Genomic DNA, 25302 nt, shown 5'->3' with positions numbered 1-25302 from the left:
ATTTGCTCGAGAAGCATCTATGGATGCACGCCAGCATTTTGGTCGCTTTACTGGCCGCAGCATCGCATTGCAGGCTCATGTTCATAATGTTTAAAATGAACTGTGAAGAAACCATTGTGCAATTTCATATTACAGGGAAAATTTCAGTGAGCTCTCGCTTCAAAGCTGAGTTTGGGCATATACTACTCATCTTTGGTTTATCAATTGAGTAATGTTGAGGTCCAAGTGAGAGTATAACTCTGGAGCCCTGAACTGCCCGTTAGGGGTTGGCCTTAGAGGAATTAGGGATTAGCTCTGTCTCTTCTTAGCATAAATTGGTTTTTAAAAGTTTTTGGTCTAAATTTTTTGAAATTATTTTTAAAGTGTTTTTAAATTGCCTGTTTTTAAAGTCCCTGTGGCTTGGGTTTTCTTTAATTAAAACCTTATATTTGAATTGACTTGGAAGGAGAAAAAGTAATTGCACATCACAGAACTGTCTAGTAAAGAAGAAAATAAGGATAATTTTTAGAACGATAGTTCTAAAGAAGTCAGCACCATGACCAGGCATTTAAACACTAGCATTTAGATACTGAATTGATGGGCATCATAGGTGAATTTAGATGACTTTTTAAATTGTTAAGAGCAGTCAGTTGGTTTGTCTGTCTGTGACTACGTATAAAAAAGAAAATAACGCTAGTTTTCGTTGAGCTTATTTTATTTTAAAATAAATTGCCTTGATACCTGAACAAAATACGGACTCATAAAACCTTAGCGTGCAATATTGTGTTCTACTCTTTGGAATTTTGTTTTTCCCTTGTTTTACCTTTAATAATACATCAGTATTTCAGGTCTTTCTCTAGCCAAGTAATTTATTGCAGGCTGAAATCTGAGAATAACATCTGAGGGAACCCATAGCTCAGATAGCCTGGAGCAGGAGATTAGCTGTGACTGCAGTTTTACCCTGAGCATTGTCTGGTACTCAACCCGAGGTGAACATCTTCTTTCTTGTTAAGCCTATAAATGTCTACCAACAGACAAGGAATAAAGTATTTGTCAGAATTATTCCTCCCATAAGTTTTAGGCAGAAAAAGTCAAGTTATGTGCAGGGAATATGACTGTAAAAGCTGCTGCTATTCTAGTCCTAAAAACTTGCACGCACACATACACTGTGATTTATGAGTTTCCGTTCTGTGCTTATATGTGCAATAGGTTTTTAGAAATAAGTGGAATGCCTATGAGGCAGAAGGAGTCTATGCAGATTCCTTATGCGTTGTTTTAATACTAAAAACAAACCCTTATCTTTGCTACCTTTTAGAAGAAATTTCAGGGACACTTAATAAAGATCTTGATAAAGCTGAGCAAGTGGATTGATCAAAGATCCCATGTCCACACTGGAGAGAATTTACAAATGCCTTAATGTCTCTCCCTGCTTATTTTTTGTAGTTATGTATAATTGTATAAATTATAATTTAGGATATTATAATTAAAGACAAAATAATTAATTGTCTAAAATATGTTCCCAGGTGTTATGTTCAGCTGTCTTAACTGCAGAACCCAATTTTTAGAGTAGAACAGTTGGAATTTTAATAGCAAGTGAGAAAGACATTGATCTTATGCCTACGGGTGACCATGGCTGCTCATAGACGTTAATCCCCCTCTCCTCCACTGTCCCCATAAATGATGCTTTACATTAAATTCGATGTGTTCCCACGTCAAACCCAGCACATGCCCAGAAGAGGCAGCACATGAGTTAGACTTGGCTCACCCAGCATCTCTATAGATTGGGTGCTTTAGTGGGGTGTTTTTTGTCTGATTGAATCAGCTATTAGATAAAAGCACCAAAAAGCCCTGCTGAAGTGCCCAGTCTATACAGGTACTTTGAAGCTGGGTTGAATTAATGCACTGTTTCTTCCAATAAAGCACATTTTTAGCATCTGTCAGCAGCCCATCTGTCCCATTTTAACCCGCCTAGTCCCAGCTGGCTGTTGGGATTTATAATGGGCATCCCAGGGCATGTCTACACAAGGTGTTTACTGCAGAGCCTGGCTCCATGTGTAAACACGTGGGTCCTGGGTCCATGTGTAAACACAGTGCATGGGAGCAATCAACTCGGTTGCAGTGCCTGCCAGAGTTTATCACTTCACATTAATTGCACATATAGATGCACCCCCAGATGTGTAGCAGAAGATGTACCACTGCCTGCCTGGCACCCCTGCGGACTTGAGAGAGCGTGTGGGTAGGGAATGGGGTGGCCCAGCAGCATCCCAAGTCATGTCTTGGATTTTCAGGATCTCCATATAGTCAGCCTACTTACGCCTCGTTTTGAAGGACTTCCTCTTCACCTCATGCTGAGGCCCTGATTTAAGCAAGAACTCATAGGGAACAGTATCTACTATTGAAATCACCAGCACTGTCTTCTCTGGTACCCTTCTATTTTCTCATTCCACAGCTAACTTCTCCTGACCCTGCTTTATTTATTTGAGATATGGAAAAATCACAGAAAAAGGGAATACAGGCATCGGAGGCACGTATATGTGTGTGCACGTCTTGTATAATATCAGATGCCTGCACACATTGCATATAGAATTGCATCTGATTGCATTGCCTCAAGGAGGAAATGTGTAAAGGTTTAGAGCATGCTTGGTATGGAGCCCATATCGTCAGTATAGGGACATTCCCGTGGGAAATTCATTAAACAGCTGTTACCCTTTCTTTGACAGCTTCATTCCTTGCTGTTTGTATCTGCATTAACAGCAGTAGTGCGTCAAGGAGGGGGTGAGTGTGCTTATGTTATAATTTGGGGCCGTCTTGCCGATTGTGGTAATTAGTGAGTGTTTCTTCTTTTCCGTGGTAGTACCTAGCTGGAATCCTCCAGAGCTGTTTGTGGATGCTAGAAGCTCGCTTTACACATGGTTTTCTATTAAAATTCAAAATAATTCTCTCCGTGTAGCTTTGGGCCCTCACATTTCAGATAAATGGAAAATAGTTTAAAAGGTTCTAGGAACAATTTACTGAATGCCAATATTTTTCTACCTTGTATCTCTTGAGTATATATTACTTCAGGACGCACAAACAGTAGGACAGAGGAGTGTTTGCAGAGAACAAGAAATATCAGCCCTTTACTGATATTTTCAGCCCATCTTCCTTGATCGCATCATCATCACTTCTGTCTTCATCTGACGCCAGACAGAAGCAAATGAGGAACAAAGAAAAATCCCTCAACCTATAGTGTAGGCTTCCATTTTGTTTCCCCGCAGGAGCACATTGTCTTTTAATCGTCTAATATACAAAGTGTCATGAACTGTATATTGTCTGGGAAGCGTGAACTTCTTGTTACTTCTTGTGCCTATTTAAGAAAAATCACTGAATTAAATCTTACTCTGCAGAGGCATTTTAGTTCTGCTCTTCTAAGAAAAGGGAAGACTTCTAAAATTTGTCAGTTAGCTTGCAAAATGTCATTATACTGCCTATTTTCAGTTTCATATAAATACCGGTAATAGAAAGTGCCACTTTTCCAAGCAGCCAGTTTGTCTCTTCTCATTTAGAAGGAGGAGAAAAATAGACATTTCCACCGGTGGCCTAGAAAAGTCTGTATCACATGACAAATGAGTTTCTGCATTTAGCAATAAGCATTTAGTAATTGGTAAAACCGTACTGGTCTCCTGTGCCCTAAATTTTGGGGCAGCACAGGAGGATTATGGAAAAATATACCATTTTAAATAATTATCTAAAATGGTACAGGTTCCCCCTCACCAATTGTTTTAGTAACACTTGCCATCTTATACCTTTCCTGTACCTGAATAACGGATTTGGATGCAGTTGTGTGTGTACGTACGCATGCTTGTGTGCACACGTGCATGTACTTGCAGGTCTCTTGCATACAAACCCCACAGTGAATATGTACAGGAAATATCTCTTCAGTATTTGTCCAGGGCTTTTCATTTTTGAAGTATTGTATGCATATTCATCCAGCAAACACGTCTGAAAGCGTTATTTTTTGGTGTGTGTCACGTGTGCACTACAAAGATAGTGACCTCCCCAGGTTGCTGTAACAAGTGCTCTTCCCCGGGGTGGCTGCTCCCCCTTCTCTCACCTGCCGTGCTTGGATGATGCATTTCTTATCATTAACTCTGATGAAGAGAAGCTGCCCCATGGCTTGCCAAGCCTGGTCTCACTCTCCTAATCACAGGGGTCTGTGGCCATTGCCTTAAGGGCCTATTACGTGGGCTCCATGCTCCCCAGCACCCAATCCCGTGCCTCACAGGTAACGTGCTCACACATGCCCTTCCTGGGCTACGGGCTCCCAGTCCCACTCCTGGCCTCTCTTGGGCTGTGGGTTCCTCGAACCCCTCAGTCTCTGGCTCTACGGGCTCCCAGACCCAGTCCTTGACCCTCCTGGGTTGCAGGCTCTGCGCCCAAGTGCTCCGGCCCACGCTTTGCGCTCTGGGCCCTCCGGCACCAGGCCTATCTCTTCCAAGGCTCGTCTCTCCAGGCTGTGTGCTCACCCGGCCCTGTTCTCAAACCGGCCCCATTCCCGGGCTCTGTGCTGCTTACCCCAGCTCAGCCGTTCTGCTGGGAGCCCTGCTGCTAGAAGCTCCTTTCTCTGACTCCTGAGACGAGACTCCTCGAGCAGCCCGGCCCACGGGCTTGTATGCCTCAAGCTCGGCCCCCTTCTGATGACCAAGTATCTCCTTAATTGGCCGCTGCCACACCTGTAGTCTGCTTCTCCCTCATCCTCTCTCCTCTTAAAATGACAGGCTCCCCAAGCGCCCCGTCACAGTCACACACACACATGCAGAAATTATATTAAAGCTCCCAGCCCCATTGTTACTTCACCTTTGGACTATAGCATCTTATATGCAATAAAGGCACTACACTGAACTTGTCATCGATTTGGCGAACCTCGCATCATGGCTTACGTCTTCCTCGGTGTCTGGTACAGTGGGACCGTCATCCTGATTTGGGATCTCTGTGTGCTACAGAGATGCAATTAATAAAACAAAACAAATAGTAATGAAATATTGTTTGAATAATTTTAGCCATTAATATCTTTCGCATGTATGCAAACTAAAACAGTGTCACACAGGCAAGGAAAAATGGCATGCTTTAGGAGACGGGGGGTCCTGTTCCAGGACTGGAGCTCTTAGTTGTGACAGTAATGTAATAATAATATGGTGGGGGAAGAATTCCAGACCTAAAGCAATTGTTTTAACAGTGCATCCCAGAACGTGAGGGCCGAAAGGCAGCTCGGGAGGTCACATCTAGTCCAGCCCTCTGCTCAAAGCAGGACCACCCCTGCCTATAACATCCCAGCCAAATGTTTGTCTAGCCGAGTCTTAAAAACCTCTATGGAAGGAGATTTCAGGACCGTTGTGCTTTACTAACCTCCTTGTGAGTTTTTCCTGATACTTAACCTAAACTGCCCTTGCTGCAGCCTGAGCCCATTGCTCCTTGTTTTGTCCTCTGCCACCACCAAGAACAGTGCGGCTCCATCCTCTTTGCAGCCCCCCTGCAGGGACTGGAAAGCTTCTGTTAAACCCTCTCATCTTCTCTTTTGCAGACTAAATAAGCTCAGTTCCCTCAGCCTCTCCTCACAAGTCCTGTCCCCCAGCCTCCTCACCATTTCTGTTCCCTTGATCTGCTGGCAAAGCTCTACTAGTGCAGCCCCAAATGCCATTAGCCTTCTTGGCCACAATGGGACACTGTTGACTCGTATCGAGCTTACTGTCCACCGTCGCCAGCAGGTCCTTTTCTACAGAGCTGCTGCCCAGCTGGGCAGCCCCAGCCTGCACTGGTGCATGGGATTGGTCCATCCTACATGCAGGACTTTGCACTTGTCCTTGTTGAATCTTGATCCTTTTTCTTCCCCTTGTTAAAGATGGGCACCTGATTTGCCCTTTTCCAGTCACCCAGTATCTCTCCCAGTCACCACAGATTTCCCAAGATAATGGCCAACAGCTCTGCAATCACATCGGCCAACTCCCTTGGCATCCTCGCGTGCATCCTGTCTGGCCCTGTGGATGCATACACATCTAGCTTTTCTAAACAGTTCCTAGCCTCTTCTTTCACTATTGTCAGTTCCCCGGTCACTTGGGGCGTCTTCTTTTATATCCTGCTGAGCTTGGACTGGCTTTGTCCCCACGGTAGGGGTTTTGTCAGACCAGGGCGGTAATCACCCAGCTCTCACTTAGCTAGCAGCACTCCCAGCTGCTTGGGGCATATGTCCAAACACACAGGCAGCCCTGATTACCTCCCCGGACCAGGATCTGGTGCCTAGTGCCTGGCTCAACTTCCTCTCCCCCTTTCTCCTCTTTCTTTTATAGGGTCTTTCAATGCAAAGGGAAGGGGCATGTGAACATATGGCTTATATATGGTTCATTCGTATTTTTTTGTGCATTTAGATAGGATTTTATGGGCTAAACTGAATGCACCACTGTATGCAGTTAGGGCTGGTAAAATGTCAAAGCAGGATGTCATTTGCACCTGTGACTGGAACAGTGGGAAGAGATCAGGAGCATTTCTTACACACGCTTGGGGCGCAGAACTGATGTTCTTTCTTTTTATTGTATGTCCAACACCTTTTCACCTCTTTAGTCTGCAAACCCATATTCAGGTGCATGGATTTTTCTTTTTTTAAAGACTTAATGAGGCCAGCAGCAGAAGTTCTGTGAGATGACTTTCTGCAAAAAAATAAGATGAGAATGGGACTGTGGAAAAATGGGTTCTCTTTCAGCAGCACTTAGACTCATGTTAAATATTTGTGTTGCTAAGCACCTAAATCTACATTTAATGCTTGTTCTCTCCGCTCTGGCTTGGTCATTACCCTTGAACGCAAGTGACAGGATATTCTGCAAGATGTCTTGTTTCTGAAATCTTGTCTGCATAGAAGTATATGTAGATTACACGATGGGAAAATAAAAGACAGATCTTAAATATTTTTAAAATTTTGCCTAGAGATATGATCAGAAGCTGCTTGCACCCAATGAAGCTATTGAAGTATCTTGTCTGACAACGGCCATTGCTAGGTGCCCCATGGAAGGGACTGTTCTGTGAGTAGTTACAGAATAATTTCACCGTAAAATAGTTTTCTTCCTAATTTGTGGTAGTCGACGACTGGCAGTGTTTAGATATGCTTGTTGTCCTGTGAGCCATTAGGTTTCTGTCCTTTGTGAAAGCCAAAATGTTTTACTGTAATTGTAGATATTTTTAGAGTTAGTATGAATCTATTTCACTTTTGTTTTTTGGATTCTACTGAGGAATTGGCCTCCGTGATAACTTATAGCAGCGAGTTCTACAGGTTAATTACGCATTTAATTAGTTTCAAATTTGTTGCTTTTCAATTTCACTGTTCACTGACTATCCCCTTTTTCTTGTGTTAGGAGACGAAGTAAATAGAGTGCCTGGTTTACCTTTTCTAAACAATTAATTGTTTTGTCTACCTCTGTTATGTCCATTGCACTGAATACTCCCGGCCTTTTTAGTCTGTCTGCATATGGAGGACTTCTGGTATTGCCAATAATTTTTCATTCTGGATCTTTCTGGGGTTTTTTGTATCTCATGACTGGTACTTTGCATGTGTGAAGATGTACCTTTGATCCTCAAACAATGTTGTATTTCGTGTGTTATGTTCTGTTTATTTCCTTACCTGCTCTGGTATTTTGCTTGCTTGCTATTTTTAACCACAGTTCCATATATATCATTTCAAACTTTACCACCAGTTACCTCTCTTTCTCCTCAGACTTCCTCTTAACGTCTTGCTTTGTTAGGTCCCTCTGATATTCCTTACATCCTCATTTTTTTTGATGTCCATAAATGATATCTCCTGGTGTTGCTATTTTATCATGCATCTCCTCTGCTGGTTTATTGGAGGTACCCAAACTTTTTAACTTTTGCTCTGTGGAAAGCTGACTGTATGTTCATTGTGTTTGATCTTTCACAAAGCTCTTAACCAAAGGCAGTAATTTAATTGTATTGTAGGATTACTTAATTTTTGTATCTCGCAGGAGGGATATTTTCAGAGTACATCAAAAAAAAATCTAATAATTTTAGCGGGGCAAGAATTCTTGTGGGCAGTACATTCTCCTGGGCCACCTGCACAGTTAGAATAGATATAGGCAAGCTTTCAGGTATCATATTATCCTTCCTCAAGCTTCTGCGTTTTTCTTTAAGTTGTAGATTTTCCATTTTACGTGGCAAATTCTGATATCTCCATGTTTTCGTAGTACTGAGCTGGTGATGTTGCTATGCTGATCCAGGAAACACATGAGTGGCAATAATTCTTGCAGGTGATATCTTTTATTGGGCCTGCTGCATAACTGGGATAGGCGTAAACTAAATTTCGGGTCTCACATTACCATTGAAGAATACTTTTCCTTGTACAGAAGCCAGTTTGATTTGTCCTTTTGTGTTCATCTGTTTATAGTTCCCTCCTCCATCTGTTTTACCTAATTTCCTTGATGCTGGACTGTGGCTCAGATAAGGAACAATTATCTGTAATTCTGGGATCATGTCAACTCTTCTTTTAAAGATGGATATACTTCCTATCTTTCCTGTAGGAAGTGATTGCATGTTTTAGCAGCTTACCCGCTTCACTTACAACCCTCAAACCCTTGGATAGATACCATCTGATCTTGGTGTGACTTGTTACTCTTTTAATTTATTAGTTTGTTCCAGCATGGCTACTTTTGACACCTCTATCTCTACAGAGGTCCATCTTTATTATCTGGAAAGAGTAGTCTGGGGAAGGTATATTCCCAACATCCTCTGTGGAAAAGATTTATATAAAGAGATTATTTTGTTTCTTTATCCTTATTCTCCTTTTCTCATTTCCTGGATGTCTAGCTGACCTACAGATTTTCTCAAAGTGTCCTTACTTACAGTATTGTTTATTTGTCTTACAGTCTAAAGGCCCCAACAGAGAATGGAGTTTAATCATCTTAAGCCGTGTACAAAGGCACAGAGAGAAGGGCCCTGCTCCAAAGAATTTGCAATCAAGCGGCACAAGAGAAGTTTGTGAAGGGAAACTTGAGACGTGTGATATGAAGCAACTTGCTCAATGTCACACAACAGAGAAGTCCGCTGATATATTATTTAGTAATAAATGTGCTCTCATTCAGTTTAGACATTCCCGTGCCCACAGCAAGCCCTCTCTCTTGTCCGAGAAAAATAATAAATAAAATGGGTAGAGTTTCATTCCAAAATAAATTGTAAAATGTTTCCAAAAATGGTCTTAAAAAGAAAGGAGTATAGTTATATTAGGGCACTCAGAAGTGAGGCCTCCCGGGTTTTGCTACTAGATTCTTCGTTTTCTTACTGGATATTTTTCTGGATCTTACTGGATGTCTTGCTGGGTAATAGTTTATTCAGTCATGTTTTTTTAGACGGATTTAGTAACTGCTGGCGTCTCTCATCTAATATAACCCAAGATTCTTTGATGAAAGGCATTGCTGGACTCCATGATTATTTATTTTGTTTTATTTTGAGAAATGTTACAAGCAACAGAAGACAGAGCAGAAAGACAAAAAACTCACAACGTGGTTTTTTTTGTGATAACCTCATAGTTTTAACATGCTGACAAGCAAATTAACTTTATAACTGTTTTTTTTTTTTTTTTATGGATAGTCATCTATGTGCCTTGAGAGAAAAGCATTGCTTTTGGATGGAGGTTGGCTAAAACTGACAAAATGGCATTCTCATTGTGGCATTAAGGTCAAGGTTAAATGCTCAAAAGGCTGTTTTTCACAACTCTCGCACAGCTGTAAGTTTGATTAAATGTTGTAAATGTCAAATTTCATATGGTCACCCATTCCTTAATAACAATATATAGTTAAAATGATATGGGCTTGTGGGGCTCTTTCTTTTGCCAAACTGAGAGTCTTTATTTTGAAAATGCGATAGAAAATCAAGCCAAGCTTTTAAAAAAGTGAATAGAGCCTTTGAATGTTTCCATTTTTGGATCCCCCGCTTGAGACACCTTAAGTTAAAAGCACCTTCATCCCCAGACATCTGCTTTCAGGTATCTCATGTTGGATAAAAAGTGAAAGCACCCCAGAATGACTAGTTAGTTTTACCTTTGCCTCACTTCTTAAAGTGAGCAGTAGCTGAAAGTATTCACAAGCAGTTAAACTTTGTGTATCAGGCTTAAACTGGCAACTTTATTGGTTGAGAATGAAGAAATCTCTCAGCCCCGTCATTCTTAGTTTATCGGTACTGAACATTTAACTATCTCTGCAGCATCACATTATGCCCTTTCTAGATTGGTTACTAGGTTGGCAGGTCCAGCAATCAGCTCTAGTATGATGACCTCTTTCTAAATGAAAATATTTTGGTGCAGATATAGTTGTAATTATTTCTAGCAGTGACTGAGACTTCTACAGTTGGAAAAATATCAAGGGAGAATGTATAATCACCGATGTTTCTATGCTAGTAATAAATACAAGGTTGAGTAATGCTAGTAATAAATATAAGGTTGAGTAAGTTTTATGGGATTTGGGATGAGAATGACATCGAGGAGGGTTTCAATGAGATGTTATCACTGCTTATGTTAGTACATTGTCAATGATAATTAGTTTAATGCTTATTTTAACTTATAGTGAAGGACACTTCTTGAACCTCCATTTACAAAACAAAACAAATTAAATACTAAGAGCCATATTATTCCCTGCCCCCAACAGAGCATGAGTATTGATGAAATGTGCCATCCTGTTTGATTACTGCTCTAAGAGTAAGGAGTACCAGACTGACAGTCTTGAAGGTTAAAATCTTCCTTTTATTCCTTGAATAGCAATAGCACAGGCAGTAGAAATGTGCTTCCATGCTGGTCTGTAAGAATGGCAGGAGAATGGTTCACTCTTCACGTCCCCTTTAAGTGGTCAAGCACCTTGTCTAAAGAAGCAAAAGAACATGGTCACAGTTGTGGTGTGAACACTTTATTGGTAACTGGATAGGGAACGTAATCCGTCAAATGCTCCCCAGCTCTTCTTAGGATGATAGGGCATTTATAGACATGCTCCAGGAGATTTGGTGGGGGAGTGGGGAGGCAGGGTGCTTTAATTAATGAGCCATGCTAATTAAAGCATTCGAGTGTCACATGCATCAGTGTCTCTGCGCTGAAAAATGGCGGTAGAGCGGTTTGAACCCACTCTGACTCTAGCAGTGGGATGAGTTAAAGATGGAATAAGACAAGTTCATTCAGGTTTTATTTAAAGATGTCCTGTTTTGCACTTACGGAGCATTTCCTTTTTTTCAACTCTACTTTAATGTGAGGAAAGACAAAAGCTACAACAACAGCTCTTAGCAAAATCTTCTGAAAGTTATTAGATTGCAGCAGACTACAAGCAGCAATGCAGGTACTCTTTAGTAATGGCTGAACTCCTTTGAAACCCATTAGTTAAATGGAAGTTCATGTGGTCATCATAAAAAACAACCCCACCAACAAACAAATGAACCAGAAAACCCCACCAATAAGCTGCAGCTTTCTTTTACCCTCAAGTTATATGTGTGTGCATTCAGTGAGATGCATACATTTAGCAGCTATGCAGGCCACTGCCGACAGTTTTTCCCATATTACTTAATGCTAAAGGTAGTCATTCATATGTCATGCAGTTGTATGTCAGGATGATAGCATATCTAGAAGGCGTTGACCCTCAGTTTCATAAACCAGTAAGTTAATGCTGTTTAAGTAGTCCTTTTTGGTGATAAATGTACCTTGTCTTTATTATCAATAGCCCTTGTTTTGCATCAGTATAATTATGACAAGGCTATGATTCTTTCCCTTCTTTTGTTCTGGAGAGGACTTTAGCCCTGTGTTTTAATTAAGTGCTGTAGAGTGCTGAACGGTTAAATAACCTGGCAACCTCTAGGATGTGAATGGCTTTGTACAGAAGAACACTTTAGAGGGAGGTATTAGTTTTACCTCTGACAGAAGAAATGCCACCAAAAGGTCGTGGAGCTGAATTCCACTCTGTGATATGGTAGACCAAGCTCTTTAACCCTGGTTGGCAGGCAGTCCAGGAGCGGAGCCCGGACAGATGGACGAACTCCTTTGCTCTGGCACCGCCTGTAGCCAAGCTGGTTTCAAATGTACTGGTACTTGCCTTTCCTTTGGATTAAACGAGCAAGGCCGAGAGGGGCACACTGGTGTGTGAGCAGCTCAGTGTCTCCATGTACACTGCCCAGGCTTTTACACCCTGGAGAGGTCATTCCAGCTTTGCTTTATTATCTTTCAAGCAAGGATTGTATCCAGTGAGCTGATGTCTCACTCACTCAGCATAACTCTTTTGTCTTGCAAGACAGACAGATGCCTGCTATAGGTTTGTGTTTTTTTGTTTTGTTTTGTTTTGGTTTTTTTGGTTTGTTTTTTTTTTTACCAGTAAGGGCATGAATTAGCAAAAACTTTGATGCACGTAACCAGTAGTACATTTTTTCCTGCAGTTTCTTTATAGAATGGGCTCTTTGCTAATCCACAAATGTTGCTTAATTCACATACAAAATATGTGGTCTTTTTCCACATTGAAGTGAAGCCCATATGGTAATAGCTCATGCTCCCAAGATTTCATTAGTTTTGCAAAATATGCTATAGCACACTTGGTAATAATTATGAAATGCAGTCTAAATTACTGATGTCAGAATACATTGTTTGATTTATAGTTATTGTTGTTCTGCTAATTCACAATGATTCTCCACCTTCATAAGGGCAAATTAACAAGGATTTATTGTAAATAATATCTATTAATTTTAGTAGTGGGGTGATGGATACCCTGAGTAGTTATACCTACAGAAGAAAATGATTTTGGAGACTATGGAGGGGAAGTTTCTGGCAGAAGATGTTCACAGTTTGCATTCATTGGGTACTTGCATTGTTCACCTTCAGTCTGTTTTAGTTCAAAGCGGACTGCTGCCATTTTCTGCATGCTGATGTGCATTTGCTGCTTATACAACTGCATGCGTTGCAGCACAGTGCGCTTGTCAAAGCACCCGGTGCTGCTGCGCATACATGTGTAAAAACGCACCATGTTGTAGAACATGCTGAGAGCGTCTCTGCAGAGTAACGGACTCCACGTGGAAAATGGAGTAAGCTGCTTCCCATTTGATAGTCCTGCGGGTATACTTGGAGCACCTCTGCCTGGTAGGCTGCCTTGCATTGTATAGACGAGTGATTCTCAACCGTGGTGATGTGAGATCCTATTGAGGGTGCTGTGGAGTGTCACTCAGTGTTAACGCTGTTAGGTGTGCAAACGTGGTTTGTAAGATGAATTCAGAGAGTTCAAATAGGAATCCACAGTGTTAAAAACTCTGACCTGTTGTGGTCTTTCTGAGTCTTTTTTGCTCTGTGATTTTTATGTAATAAAAAACAAGTGAAAAAATAAGAGCTGGCATTTTCCAAGGGGTACCTTGAGTCTAAAGGGGGTGAAGACCACTAGTATAGACACAAAGCACAATGGAATTAATTCAAAGTAATTTGTGTGGTGTAATTCACACCCTGGTTTAAACATGGATTTTCCTGTGTGGAGAAAGTTTTCATTACAATCCTTCTCCCATATGATCTCATCATGAAAGACCAATATTTTTTAAAGCATTTTACATTTTTTCACTTGCACGTCATACCCAGGCATTGCCCTGAGGTCTCCATGCTTCCAGAACTGCAGAAGACCAACATACCAGCAGCTGCTGTCTTTTACCCATCATTATATTAACTTTCTCTTTGGACACTGGCCTCCCTAAAGGCCAGTAGATACCTCTGTGACCTTTCCTTTTTATTCATTGTCAAAAAAAGCCCTCATTTCTGTAGTTAGCATTTCATTGAGCGACATTCTTCTCATCTTGTCAAGTGGATCTGACAAACAGTTCTTACTACCATTTTAAACACTGGATCTGATGTCTCATCAGACTCTCAACTTTGGAAACCATTTAGCCAAGTCTGTCCTTTATTTGTCCTCTTATCCATTCCTCTATCTTCAAAAAAAAAATAGGAACCATGTGGAAGTTGCTTGGAAAGCATGTGAGAAAGTCTTTAAGCTCTCCAAGTTGATGACGATGCTTTGTTGAGGTCATTGAAAGAATGAACTCGTTATTTTGAAGCAGTCTGTTCTTTGCCAACAGAAAAATACTTAGACCTCAATAGCATTCTCCCATAAACTCAGTGGGTGTCAGTGAATTCAGAGGTGAGTTCCTTAACCTAAGGGTCTGTGGTAAGTTTGGGGTTGCAGAGTATATCCAGAATTAATTTTGAAATCTTCCTTTCAGTATATCCTATGAAGTTAAATTAAATTATCATGGTATATTGACTAAAACTCTGTATAGCAGAAGAACAGCAATAAGCAGCTCAACCCTGCACAATGGTCTGAAAATTATGAACTTATTCACCCCTCTTTTCTTGTGCTTCTCCCGGACTGTTCACCTGGCTGCCAGCCCCCAACCCTGAAGATGGCTGCATTTTTGGTGGTGGCATGGGAAGGGCTCGGCAAAAGCATCTTGACAAAAAAGCATCTCCCTAAGTATAAAAACAGTTGCTGGTTTTCAGCTGAAGCACGTGGTCTTCAAAATCTCATGTGTCGTGGAGGAGTGGCGTTCTTTCTGAAGATATCTCTCTTCCTCGACTGTGAGCATTCACATCAAAACTATGTGAATCCAGTTGCCATGTTGGCATGTGAAATCTAGCTGGGCATTTAAATTTAGTCTGAGTACTAGTGATGCCTGTGACTGTCACGGAATAAGTGGAAGTTTAGGCCGCCTTTCAAAGGTGACCTTCCAAAGCTGTTTTCCAAGTAGCACCTAAGCAAATGCTTTGTTTATTAGAGCTACTTTGTAAAGAAGCAATGAACCTAGTATAATTTCTCATTTACAACTAAAGTGCAACATTCAGCTAATTGAATACATGGCTACTGTTAATTATTTTGTTATGGCTAATTGATATTCACTGAGATCATGTTCTGCAACCCCATAAATATAATATTACCTTGCAAGTTTATATTTCAGCAGTGAATTCTCTCTCAACGGCATGTTTATGTGGTCTGCTATATAAATGTTGCTGTGACTTCTATTATTTTCCTCTTAATTTTTGCTTGTTTGCACTATTCTACAAATATAATCTCATTGTCCATGTGGTAGATGCTTTCAGCTGAATCATTTAGGGCCTGGCAGATTCCCTAGTTCCTTTCACTGTGCAGGAAACCAAACATTGTGTTTATATGAAGAGTGCTCGTTTCCAGAGAGGTTTTGTATGCTTCAATGGACTAAGAGTATCAGAATAGCTACTAATGGCACAAGGTAGTCACAGTGTCAGTAGCATAGTACAAATTTTACATCTGTAGTTCTTGCTGGTTCTCAGCTTGGGGAAAAACATTAAAAACAATTTTTTGGATAATAACCTGAGTCCATGAAGGACACCCTGGATTTGGTTCTCTGGTAACATGCAGTTTTCGATCCCTAATATTGTATTTACTCAAATATAAGACGAGGTTTTTCCCCCAGTCTTACATTCTCATATGAAGCAAAGAGGGGAGCAGGGGACTGCTGTAGCTCTGACTCTGGCCCTGAACCTGGGTCTAGGCAAGTGTCAGTCCCACAGCAGCCTCCTGCCTCCCTTCTGCCCCCACCCCCATTCCTTTCTATCCCCCTTATCCCCCTTACTGGAGGCCCCACCACTGACCCCACTTACAGCTCAGCTCTGACTTGGCATGGAGCACCTTTCCCTGCCCAGCCAATCAGCAGCACTGACATTGCTGCATGGTCATGCATGGGGTGAATTTCCACGTGCTGTATGCCTGGATGAAGCAGCCCGAGGAGCATCTGGCAGTAAGGGGGAGGAGGCAGGGAAAGAGGCATAAACTTCAGGGAGCACAGGGAAGAAGAGGCAGAAACTAGGGGGTGGGTGACAGGAAGGATACAGGAGGGAGAAGTGGATGGGACAGAGGGCAGGGGGGCAGGTGCTGCTTTCCCTGCTGTAGCAGTGGGGAGTGAGATTCAAGACAACCCTCCAATACTTAGATTCTGTACTTGGGAAATTAGAACAAATGTATAAATTTTGCATATACAGAGCTTAATTGTTGGGGGGTTGTCTTATATCCTGGGTCATATTGTATTCGAGGAAATACAGTGTGTTGGCAGGTATCAACCAAAAGGCAGCATTTCTTCTCAGTAGCAGTGTGTGTGGTTTCTCTGGAATCATAGACTTGGTTATTGGTTTTCTATGGGTGCATCACCAAGTTAAAATACTTCTGTGTAAAAAAACAGACATAATTCCTCCAGAATGACCAGCAGATATTACACATGCTAAGAGTACTGGGCTGCAAGTGTTGAGATTTGAGTACAAAGGGCAAAACGATTGTAGCTTTAATTGTTAATAATAATAATTAGTAATTAAGAGTCTAAAATTAATATATGAGCATGTATGGATGCGTAACAAAAACACACCTTCTATATCCAGATTAGTAGGCTCCATGCCTGCCTAGAAGAAGAAGAATTTTAGTTCTACAACCAGCTGCATTCAGAGTTGCTGCATAGATGCAAACATTTGACACTAGTTTCACCTATTCCATAGATTCTTTGACCTGTTACATCCTTACTTCCTTTTGCCCTTGGCCCATATAGTTGGAGAGTATTGCCTCTACAAGCCATACCCTCAGTATCCTGATTGATCAAGCATGCAGATACTCCACTATAAAATATGACACACTGAAGTTCTCCTCCATAACAGGAATTCTTTATAGCTGAAGCATATTATTCTTCTGCCTCAAAATTAGCACTTGTGGAGTTTGTTTGTTATTTTAATTATGTTTTCTTCCTGGTTAGCTCCATGTCAACGAGCATTTTTGCTCTTTGCATTTCTTGTTACAGAATACTATGGGTTCTGGGTTGAATAGAAGTTCTCACTCACAAAATAATTTTCTTTCTGTTCAGGTTTCATTTTGTCTATGGTGCTGTGTTTTTTGTGAAGAACATTTCCAGGTAGTTGATACTGTCTTGGAGAACCACATCATACATTTTCTAGCAGGAAACATATTTTAAGCCATCTTTAGAAAAACGGTCATTTTTTTGTGGCCATCTTTGATTATAGGCTTTCACTCGTCATCTCCATCCAGTTTTAGCTTCTCTGCAGTATTTAAGGCTTGTTCACTTGAGACTTTCATGAGTATTTGTAACTCTTCTTACTGTATCTCTTGTGTATAATGCACATGGAAATTTCCAGCCATGGGTTTTTGAGGAAAAGAATGTGTTGTATGAAAGAAAATATGGTAATCGCTTGATATGAATAAGATATTTGCTTTTGCATTATAGATAAGTAACCATGTTACATCATTGCAGGGTTGTTGTACAGGTTAGGAACACATGGTTCCTGATCTGAGCATGCTTTATGGACAAGACTGAACCATGTTAAATATTATTGTGTTTTAATTTATGTTGCCTTTTACCATGGCCCGCTTTTCTTGTGAAACAGGTAGGGTTTCAGTCTGCTGCTTAAAGTTTTGAAAGACTTCTGTAGATTTCTTGTTCTGTCAATGGCAGACAGCGTTCTTTGAGTAATTGTGTTACCTTTAATTAGACCAACTAAATAGTTGGAAAAATTGTTCTTTGCAAGCTTTCAGGCACAAACACCCTTCTTCAGGCACAGGGAGAGTCTGCTGGTGTTTTGTGTTCTGTGCAGGTCTGTGAAAATGCAAATGCATAGCAGTGAGGATCGGAGGCCATCGGAGACAATAAGTGTGAGACAGGTGGATTGGGGCAGGGAAAGGTGGAAATGCAGACCTGCTGATTGAATGTAGCTGGTAAAACATTAAGAGGTTACCTGTGGTTATTTGATGGCAGGCAGTTTATAATGTGCCATAAATCCAGTGTCTATGTTGAGTCCATGATTTTTTGTATCCAGTAGATTTATGAAGTGAAGTTCATAGGCTCATCTGTGAAAGGTGTTTTGTAAATTCCCTTTGAGGATTAAAACTGAAAGATTGGAGAGAGAATGGTTGTCTTGTGAGAAGTGTGCACCCGTAGGTAATTGGGTATTCTTGTTTTTGATAGATTTTTGGTGTGTTCATTTTGGTATGCAGTCATTTTGTTTCTCCTACATATTTTTCATCAGAGCATTTGGTGCACTGGATGAGATATATTACATTTATGGAGGTGCATTTGTAAGATCCAGGAATGGTGATGGTTCTGTTGTGGGGTGTAGTAATTGTGGAGGTGGTGTAGATATATTGGCAGGTTTTACATTTCTTGTCCTGGCATGGTCTGGATCCATTCGCTGTGCTTTGGACCATAGGATGTTTGCTTTTGGTGATGAGACTGGCAAGGTTCGGTACTTGTTTAAAGGCTAGGATGGGTGGTTCTAGGAAGATCTCTTCAAGAATTGCATCTTCTTCTAGTATGGGTTACAATTGTTAGAGGATTTTCTGTATAGGTTCCAGGGAAGGATGGTACGTCATAATTAATGGTGTGCAATTCATGGGGATTTTCTTTTTGTACTGCAGCAGTTCTTCACGTAGTATCTGGGTGGCTCTTTCAAAAGTGCATTCTATGTCTCTGGAGAAGTGTCCTTGTTGGGTGAAAGCCTTTTTTGAGATTTGCAAGGTGACAATTGCGGGTGTTCTCAGTGCAAAGTTGGTGGTATCAGAGCACTTGGCTGTATGTTACAGCTTTCTTGGTGTGTTTAGGGTGATTGTTGGTTCTGTGCAGATAAGTACATTGGTCCGTTGGTTTCTTGTGTGTGGTGGTTTGTATTTTACCATTCTGGATCGTGATCATCGTGTGTAAAAAGGAAATGTTGGTGCTGGAGTATTCAAGAGAGAGTCTGGTGGAGGGGTGATGATTATTGAATTTGTAATGGAAATCCATCAGAGATTGCAGGTTTTTCAGTCCAAATGATGAAGATGTCATTTATATATATTAATAGCATGGGTTTTATGGTGCAGTTCTTGAGGAATTCTTCTTCCAGGTGGCCCATATAAAGGTTGGCATATTGGGTATTGGGGAGCCATTTTGGTGCCCAGAGCTGTGCCCATGGTCTGGAGGAAGTGCTGGTTATTGAAGGTGAAGTTGTGTGTGAGGATGAAGTGTATAAGTTCAGTAATGTCTTGAGATCTGTACTCTGAGTTGTCATCTTACCCTTGTAGATATACGTAAGGTAGGCTTGGATGCTGTCCTGGTGTGGGATGTTGGTATATAAGCTGTTAATATCCATGGTGTGTAAGTTGGTAACATCCTTTGTTCTATCAGTTGTGTTTCCTTTCTAAAGCAGCCTGTTAGTTAATGTGCTACTATTGTTTTCTTTCAGTGGGGTAGAGGGAATTGATTTTTAATTGATTCGTTGAGCTAGGAGAGGAGAATGAGTTTGCAATTAGGTACCTGGTAGTCTCCCCAGTCATTTTTATGCAAAGTTGACCTTTTGTGTCCTACTCTGTCTCAAAGTTCCTTGAGTTGTGAATCTTTGGAAATGTGGAAGGTGAATTATATTATGACACTTTGGCACATTTTTTACACTCTATTGACTTTTCAAAGTCAGTTTCATTGCCCGGCTTTGTGTCACCAGCAGGAAGAAGTGATGTAGTATTGGTTGCTGACAACTAAAACTTATTAAATTACTGTGAGCCTTTGGAATTGTCATAATGGAATATCTATTACATTTTCTTTGTTACTCAGCTTTTTGACTGTACTTGAACAAAGTAGTTTGCACGTATTTCATGGATCTTTGTGGGTATTTTAACACATGGAATGAAGATGCACAGGGGGAACTAAGATGCATTAAGCATCTGAAAGGTGAAAGGATTTTTGTATTAAACTGGTAAAATTCAAAGGTTTTAGTGTCTGTTGTGCTGATACTAAAATTACTTAATTGCTCCCTTACTGAAAGGTTCTTGTTCAGTGTTCCTCCCACACATTAGATTATTGAAATGTAAATGTATATGGGTGATTATTGATAGGTATTTGACAAAAAATGGCAAATATTTCATTTTGGATGATTCTTGGAGCATGTTGGGACTCTCTTACATCTATGAGTAGGAAGTATATTTTAAATTAAGTGAACATAGTAGTTTTTTGTGGTACGCCAGATTCCTTTTTACCATAAGTGTAATAACATGCATTTCCAGTTGAAGTGATTCTTAGACTACACAAGCAGCTGTTCAAAATTTACCAGTTCAGCTATAAATCGAATAACTTACTTTTTATTAGGATGGTTGTGGTTAGAGTAGAGGAGGGAGAAAATCTTCTCAGCCTGTGTGAGGAGACTTTGGTGAAGCTGCATAAACATTTCTCCATTGTTTCAATATGTTCTAGGTTCCCAAATACTATTTAATATGCTTTATATCCTCCCTTCAAATAATACATTTATTAATTGACTTGTTTTTAATTTTACATGCTTCAGGAGGTAGAAAAAAAGGTATGTACTGAAGTAAGGAGCAAAAAAAGTTGATAATTATTAAGAATGAAATAGTAAAAGCAACAAATATCATTATGTCCCTTTATACATCCATGCTGAATATTGAATCTTGAATATTGTGCCCAGTTTTGGTCCTTACACCTCAAAAAGGTAGCAAAGAACTAGAGAAGGGCACCAAGGATGATTAGCGGTATGGAGGGACTTCTATACGAGGAGAGACTAAAAGAGCTAGGCTTATTCAGTTTGGAAAAGGGATGCTAGAGGGGAGACAGAAGTGTCCCCAAATACTAAATGGTGAAGTGAAAGTAAATAAGGATTTATTGTTTGTTGTGTGTCACAATACCAAAATGAGGGTTATAAAATGAAACTAGGAAGTTGGTAAGTTTAAAACGGGCAAAAGGAAGCTCGTTTTCACACAGTGTGTAATTAAAGTGTGGAACTCATTGCCACAAGATGTTGTAGAAGCCGACAGTGTAACCAGATTCAAAAAGGGATTGGACACATTCTTGGAGGAAAGGGGCATCAGTAACTCTTGAGCACAGGAGTGAGGGGCACGGCCTGTGAATCAGAACTTTCTGAACATTAAATGTTGGCGGTGGCACGTGGGAGAGGAACAGGGGGAAAAGCCCTGCTCAGATCCTGTTCCCCCTCCCTTTCATCCACATTCTGCCACTGTGACGTAGGATACTGGGCAAGACGGACTTATGGTCCGACCCAGTAAATGGCAGTCTTTACGAAACAAGGGAAGCAATGTGCACATTTTGCGTTGAAAGATGATTTGCGTTAAAATCTCATACGTGCTGGGTGCGTCTACACATGCAGCGGGCTGCGCAGTCATTTAGTACTTCCAAGTACACAGTAACATCGGCATCGTGGTTCATGCCCAGTGACACTACGTAGGAATGAGCTACGGTGCGGTAACTCACTGTGATGGTGATGTAGCGTCTCATGTGAACACACCCGCTGAACGCGCAAAAAGCTTCCAGGTCTTGACAAGGAGAATTTAAGATCTAGATCTACAAAATTAGTACCCTCAGGCTGATCCAGCAATGTGACTTGGACACTATACCTCTAGGGATGATTTTCACATCTCTTTGTCCTCCCAGCTGGTACTGCTAACGAGGGTGCTCTTTGTGGTGGGTGTTGGGATGCTAGGGCTTTGCTGAAAGAGACTTGGTAGAGATCAGCGACTCATTTTAGGGAGGCCACTGAGCAGCCATCAGTGGGTAATGGCTCTTTGATTATCATCAGCCTGAGATGAATTTGCACGAGTATCTTAGAGGTGAAGTGCTCTGCATCATATTACCAATCCCTTGACAAACATTCCCCTCTGAAGGACTTCTTATATCTCATACATGATATTTATGTGCAGTCCACAAGTGTAATTTATTTTCAGCTGTCCTTGGTGATTTCCATTAATGCTACATGCAATACTAAAAGCAAGAGCACTAAAAGACCTCTTTACTTGCCCATGCTAAAAGTCCAATCACTTTGAAAAGCACTGACATCTGGTTGTAGAAGGGCAGAAGTCCAGTGGTGGGGGAAAAAAGGGAAATGGCTCACGCAGCTAACAGTACCTACCACAGTGAAAGCTTTCCAAATTAGTTGATTATCACTCTAGCAATGCTGGTAGTTTCTTTAAGCAAGCAGTTGTGCACGTAAGTCCAATTTAAAAAAGCATGTATACACATGCTTAACTTTAAGCATCCGAATTATTATGTTGACTTTAATGAAAGCACCAAGGTGGGTGGATGTCTTGGTGGATTGGACCTTAAGGCACAGTACACTACTTCTTCTACTGTCCTTTTAACTACTAGTTAACTCAGGAAACTACCAGCATTGCTAGAGTGATAGTCAACTAATTTGGAAAGTTTTCACTGTGGTAGGTACTGTTAGCTGTGTGAGCCGTTTCCTTTTTTTCCCCCACCACTGGACTTCTGCCCTTCTACAACCAGATGTCAGTGCTTTTCAAAGTGATTGGACTTTTAGCATGGGCAAGTAAAGAGGTCTTTTAGTGCTCTTTGCTTTTAGTATTGCATGTAGCATAAATGGAAATCACCAAGGACAGTTTACTTAAAGAAATTTTTGGAATCACACACAGGTATTGGCCTTTGTGTGTCCACCACTGTTTTATTCCTGGGGTTTTAGTGAACAACAGTTCGGGCTAAGCATCATTTTAATTCAGAATTAATAGGAAGTTGTCTTAAATGCAATAGTGATCCTGAAGTTAATCTTTCAATGAAGGCTTAATTTCAGCATGGTATACTTGGGTTCGATGCTTGTGACATTTCCAGATACATTTGGACAGACTATGGCACAGCTGTTGAGCAAAAAAAAAAGGACAATAGATGAGCTTTTTACGCTTTCAATGCAGCAATCATCTTATTAATGTACTGTTTTGGCAAAAAACTAATAGGCTGCAGTCTTCAATCTCTGTATACTATACTAGTACAATTTATAGTAGACTTTTTGCTTTGCAAGTGCTGCATTTCTTGATCCAGTTTTATCTTTACATTTCTTTTTTTAGGCCAAGCAGCTGGAAGAGAAAGACAGAGAACTGAAGAAGCATGATGCCTACTACAAAGAGCAGCTGGCTCGACTGGAAGAGAGGGTGAGACTCTTTTTCTTGTTTAATGAGTTTTGCTGTTAATTTCTGCTACTGACTTCATGGTTTTTGGGTAAGCTTAAATATCAAAAGAGGTTTTCATAAGCTTGATAAAGTTAAAGCCTGAGAATAGTTTGTTTTTATTTCTCTTCCTGTTTGGGAAGAGGAAGTGAAGACCGAGACTGGAAAGATAGGACTTGACTTTGAGGATCACTTTTTGAGTCCTGAATGACTAATATTGTTGTGACTGATGAAATGTCAGTTTAGCAATATTTATGCACACGCTGTTTCTCTTCACAAAAGGTTACTTTTCCAGCAATGAAGGGCATGTACGAGCCACTGCAACCGAACCGCACCGAACACGTTTTATTTAATTTGACATTACTTGACAATATCTAGGTAGCAAATAAAAGGACAATTACCATGTTTAATTTCTGTCTCCATTGCAGCGTCAAACACTTTTGGGGCAGAGTTTGCGACTCTCACACACCTACCATCAAGATGCTCGGGGAAAGAATAAATTTTACTTTCAGAGTTATTTGTCACATAGTTAGAAAGCACTAGTAAATTTTTGCTCTAACTAAGTTTTAGACCACACTGAGATTGGACGGTAGTGATTCAGATCACTCGAGCCCAATTTGAAATGTCAGAGATGCATTGTTTGTAACCAATAAAACATTTTATGGATATCATATTTTCTCACATAAATGTGCACATCCTCCTCTCCCCTAAATTAGTTGGGAAAAATTGGGTGCACATTATATGTGGGAAATACAGAGCCTCAGGGTTCAGGAAATTTGGTAGTGGGAGAGCAGTAGTAGTCTTAACTGCTGTGACTTCCAGACTGTGGTAGTTGGACCGTGGTCAGTTGACAGCCATGGTTTCAGTCTGACTTTTTTGTTTCTATATTCCGGATGTACTAAGGACTGCTTTGACAAGATGTTCACATCTGTTTTACTGCTCTGAGGTCTGTAGTTTACAATGAAGTGGATGTTCTGTAAGTCCTGAAAATGAGATGAGTCTTGTTTCCAAAATCTGGTCCTGAATTTCTGCAGAGTTCTGGGGTTTGTAGTACTAGGGTTGTGGTATAGTTAGAGGAGGGCAGGAGTCACTTGTCCTGGAATCAGAACTTCATCAAAGTTTTCCAATAGCTGTACCCAGGATGTAGTTTTGCCGTATCAGTTTCATATTTCAGAGACTGCCTTGGTGCAAAGAAGACAGGTTTGGAATATGGCTACTCCCTACGGTTTATACTCCAGCATAAAGTGGGGAAGTCAGGACAGATGCCTTGCAAACTATCCCCGGGTGAGATCTCTTTGGTCCTCTCACTTTCTATGCCCTGGGCTGGCCGGGGCAGTTGCACTTGAAATTTCATCACTGATCATGGCACTATGTGCCATGACACTCCCAAAATAGTTTCATCTTGGATCATTTATAATAAATAACAATATTGTTTTGGTGGTGTTTTTTAAGCGCAGTGGTAGAAATGCAATTTGGAATAACAGGAAATGGAAAGAGGCCTTTTCCACAGGAAACAGAGCTGGTAATGAAGGTTCAGCATCTTAAAGCGTGGAGGACTTACGGAGGCAGGGCTTAATGGGGGCGGGAGGAATAATACTAGCAGAGCACTGTAGTAGGTAGCTTATTGTTTCTGAACTCATGTTGACTTCAGCAGAAGTGTGTGCAAGAGGAGGGTGGCAAAATAATGCCAGTCTGAAGGAACGTGCCGTCATTATCCTCTGCGGTGAAGAATGCTGATTAAATTCGAAGATCATTGTTACATCAAATACGCACGTTTTAAAGATACTTCACTTACTAGTAAGCGGCATCTGTCTGTTGCATCACTAAGTGTCAGAGCTCATCTGTATGATTAATTGGCTTTTTGATTACTTAGCTTTTTCAATTAGAAGCTTCATATTTGTGTTCCTTTGTGCTGCTGAAAAAACAATGCAGACATTGATAATAAAGGGAGACGACAACAGAAACAGATTAGTGTCAGCACAGCGTGCTCCTTACAGAGAGAAATTATTATACATATTCACTGCCAGATGAAGTCTGTCACTTATAAAATATTTCAGTGACTGGAGTAAAGATGTGTCAACCTTTTCAGGGGATTAATACAGGACAAAGTAACTGTGCACCAGTGACAGCTGCGATACTAAAACATAAACAATTCTATTCTCGGGGGCAATAGCTGTTCATAAATTTGGTTTATGTGCTAAAAATCCTTTGATACTTTCCAAAAAACAGTGATTCCCTTAACAGCTGCTAGTGTTTCTAGGTCAAAAATAGCACATCAGCTGTGAGTTACTGCATACTCTTGCAGCTAAGCAGGATGGAATAGTTT

The 25302-nt window shown here is 40.7% G+C and overlaps 1 protein-coding gene across 7 annotated transcripts in view; it reads left to right on the top strand.

The window, feature by feature from the left end:
• CHCHD3 (coiled-coil-helix-coiled-coil-helix domain containing 3) overlaps positions 1 to 25302 on the top strand; it is a 222905-nt gene that overhangs the window by 123301 nt on the left and 74302 nt on the right. For 3 of the 7 annotated variants that reach the window (XM_019543767.1, XM_019543766.1, XM_019543768.1), the window contains exons 5-6: positions 20336 to 20350; positions 22878 to 22961. The exons of 1 other annotated variant lie outside the window; for it this stretch is intronic. In XM_019543767.1, coding sequence (XP_019399312.1) covers positions 20336 to 20350; positions 22878 to 22961 — 99 coding nt within the window. The remainder of the gene's footprint in view (positions 1 to 20335; positions 20351 to 22877; positions 22962 to 25302) is intronic. 3 more of the 7 variants (XM_019543770.1, XM_019543769.1, XM_019543772.1) reach the window with 1 other exon arrangement.

This window comes from Crocodylus porosus, unplaced genomic scaffold (genome assembly GCF_001723895.1).
Source record: "Crocodylus porosus isolate Cpor-Errol unplaced genomic scaffold, CroPor_comp1, whole genome shotgun sequence".
Lineage (NCBI taxonomy): Eukaryota > Metazoa > Chordata > Crocodylia > Crocodylidae > Crocodylus > Crocodylus porosus.
This window is presented reverse-complemented; position numbering and strand designations above follow the sequence as displayed.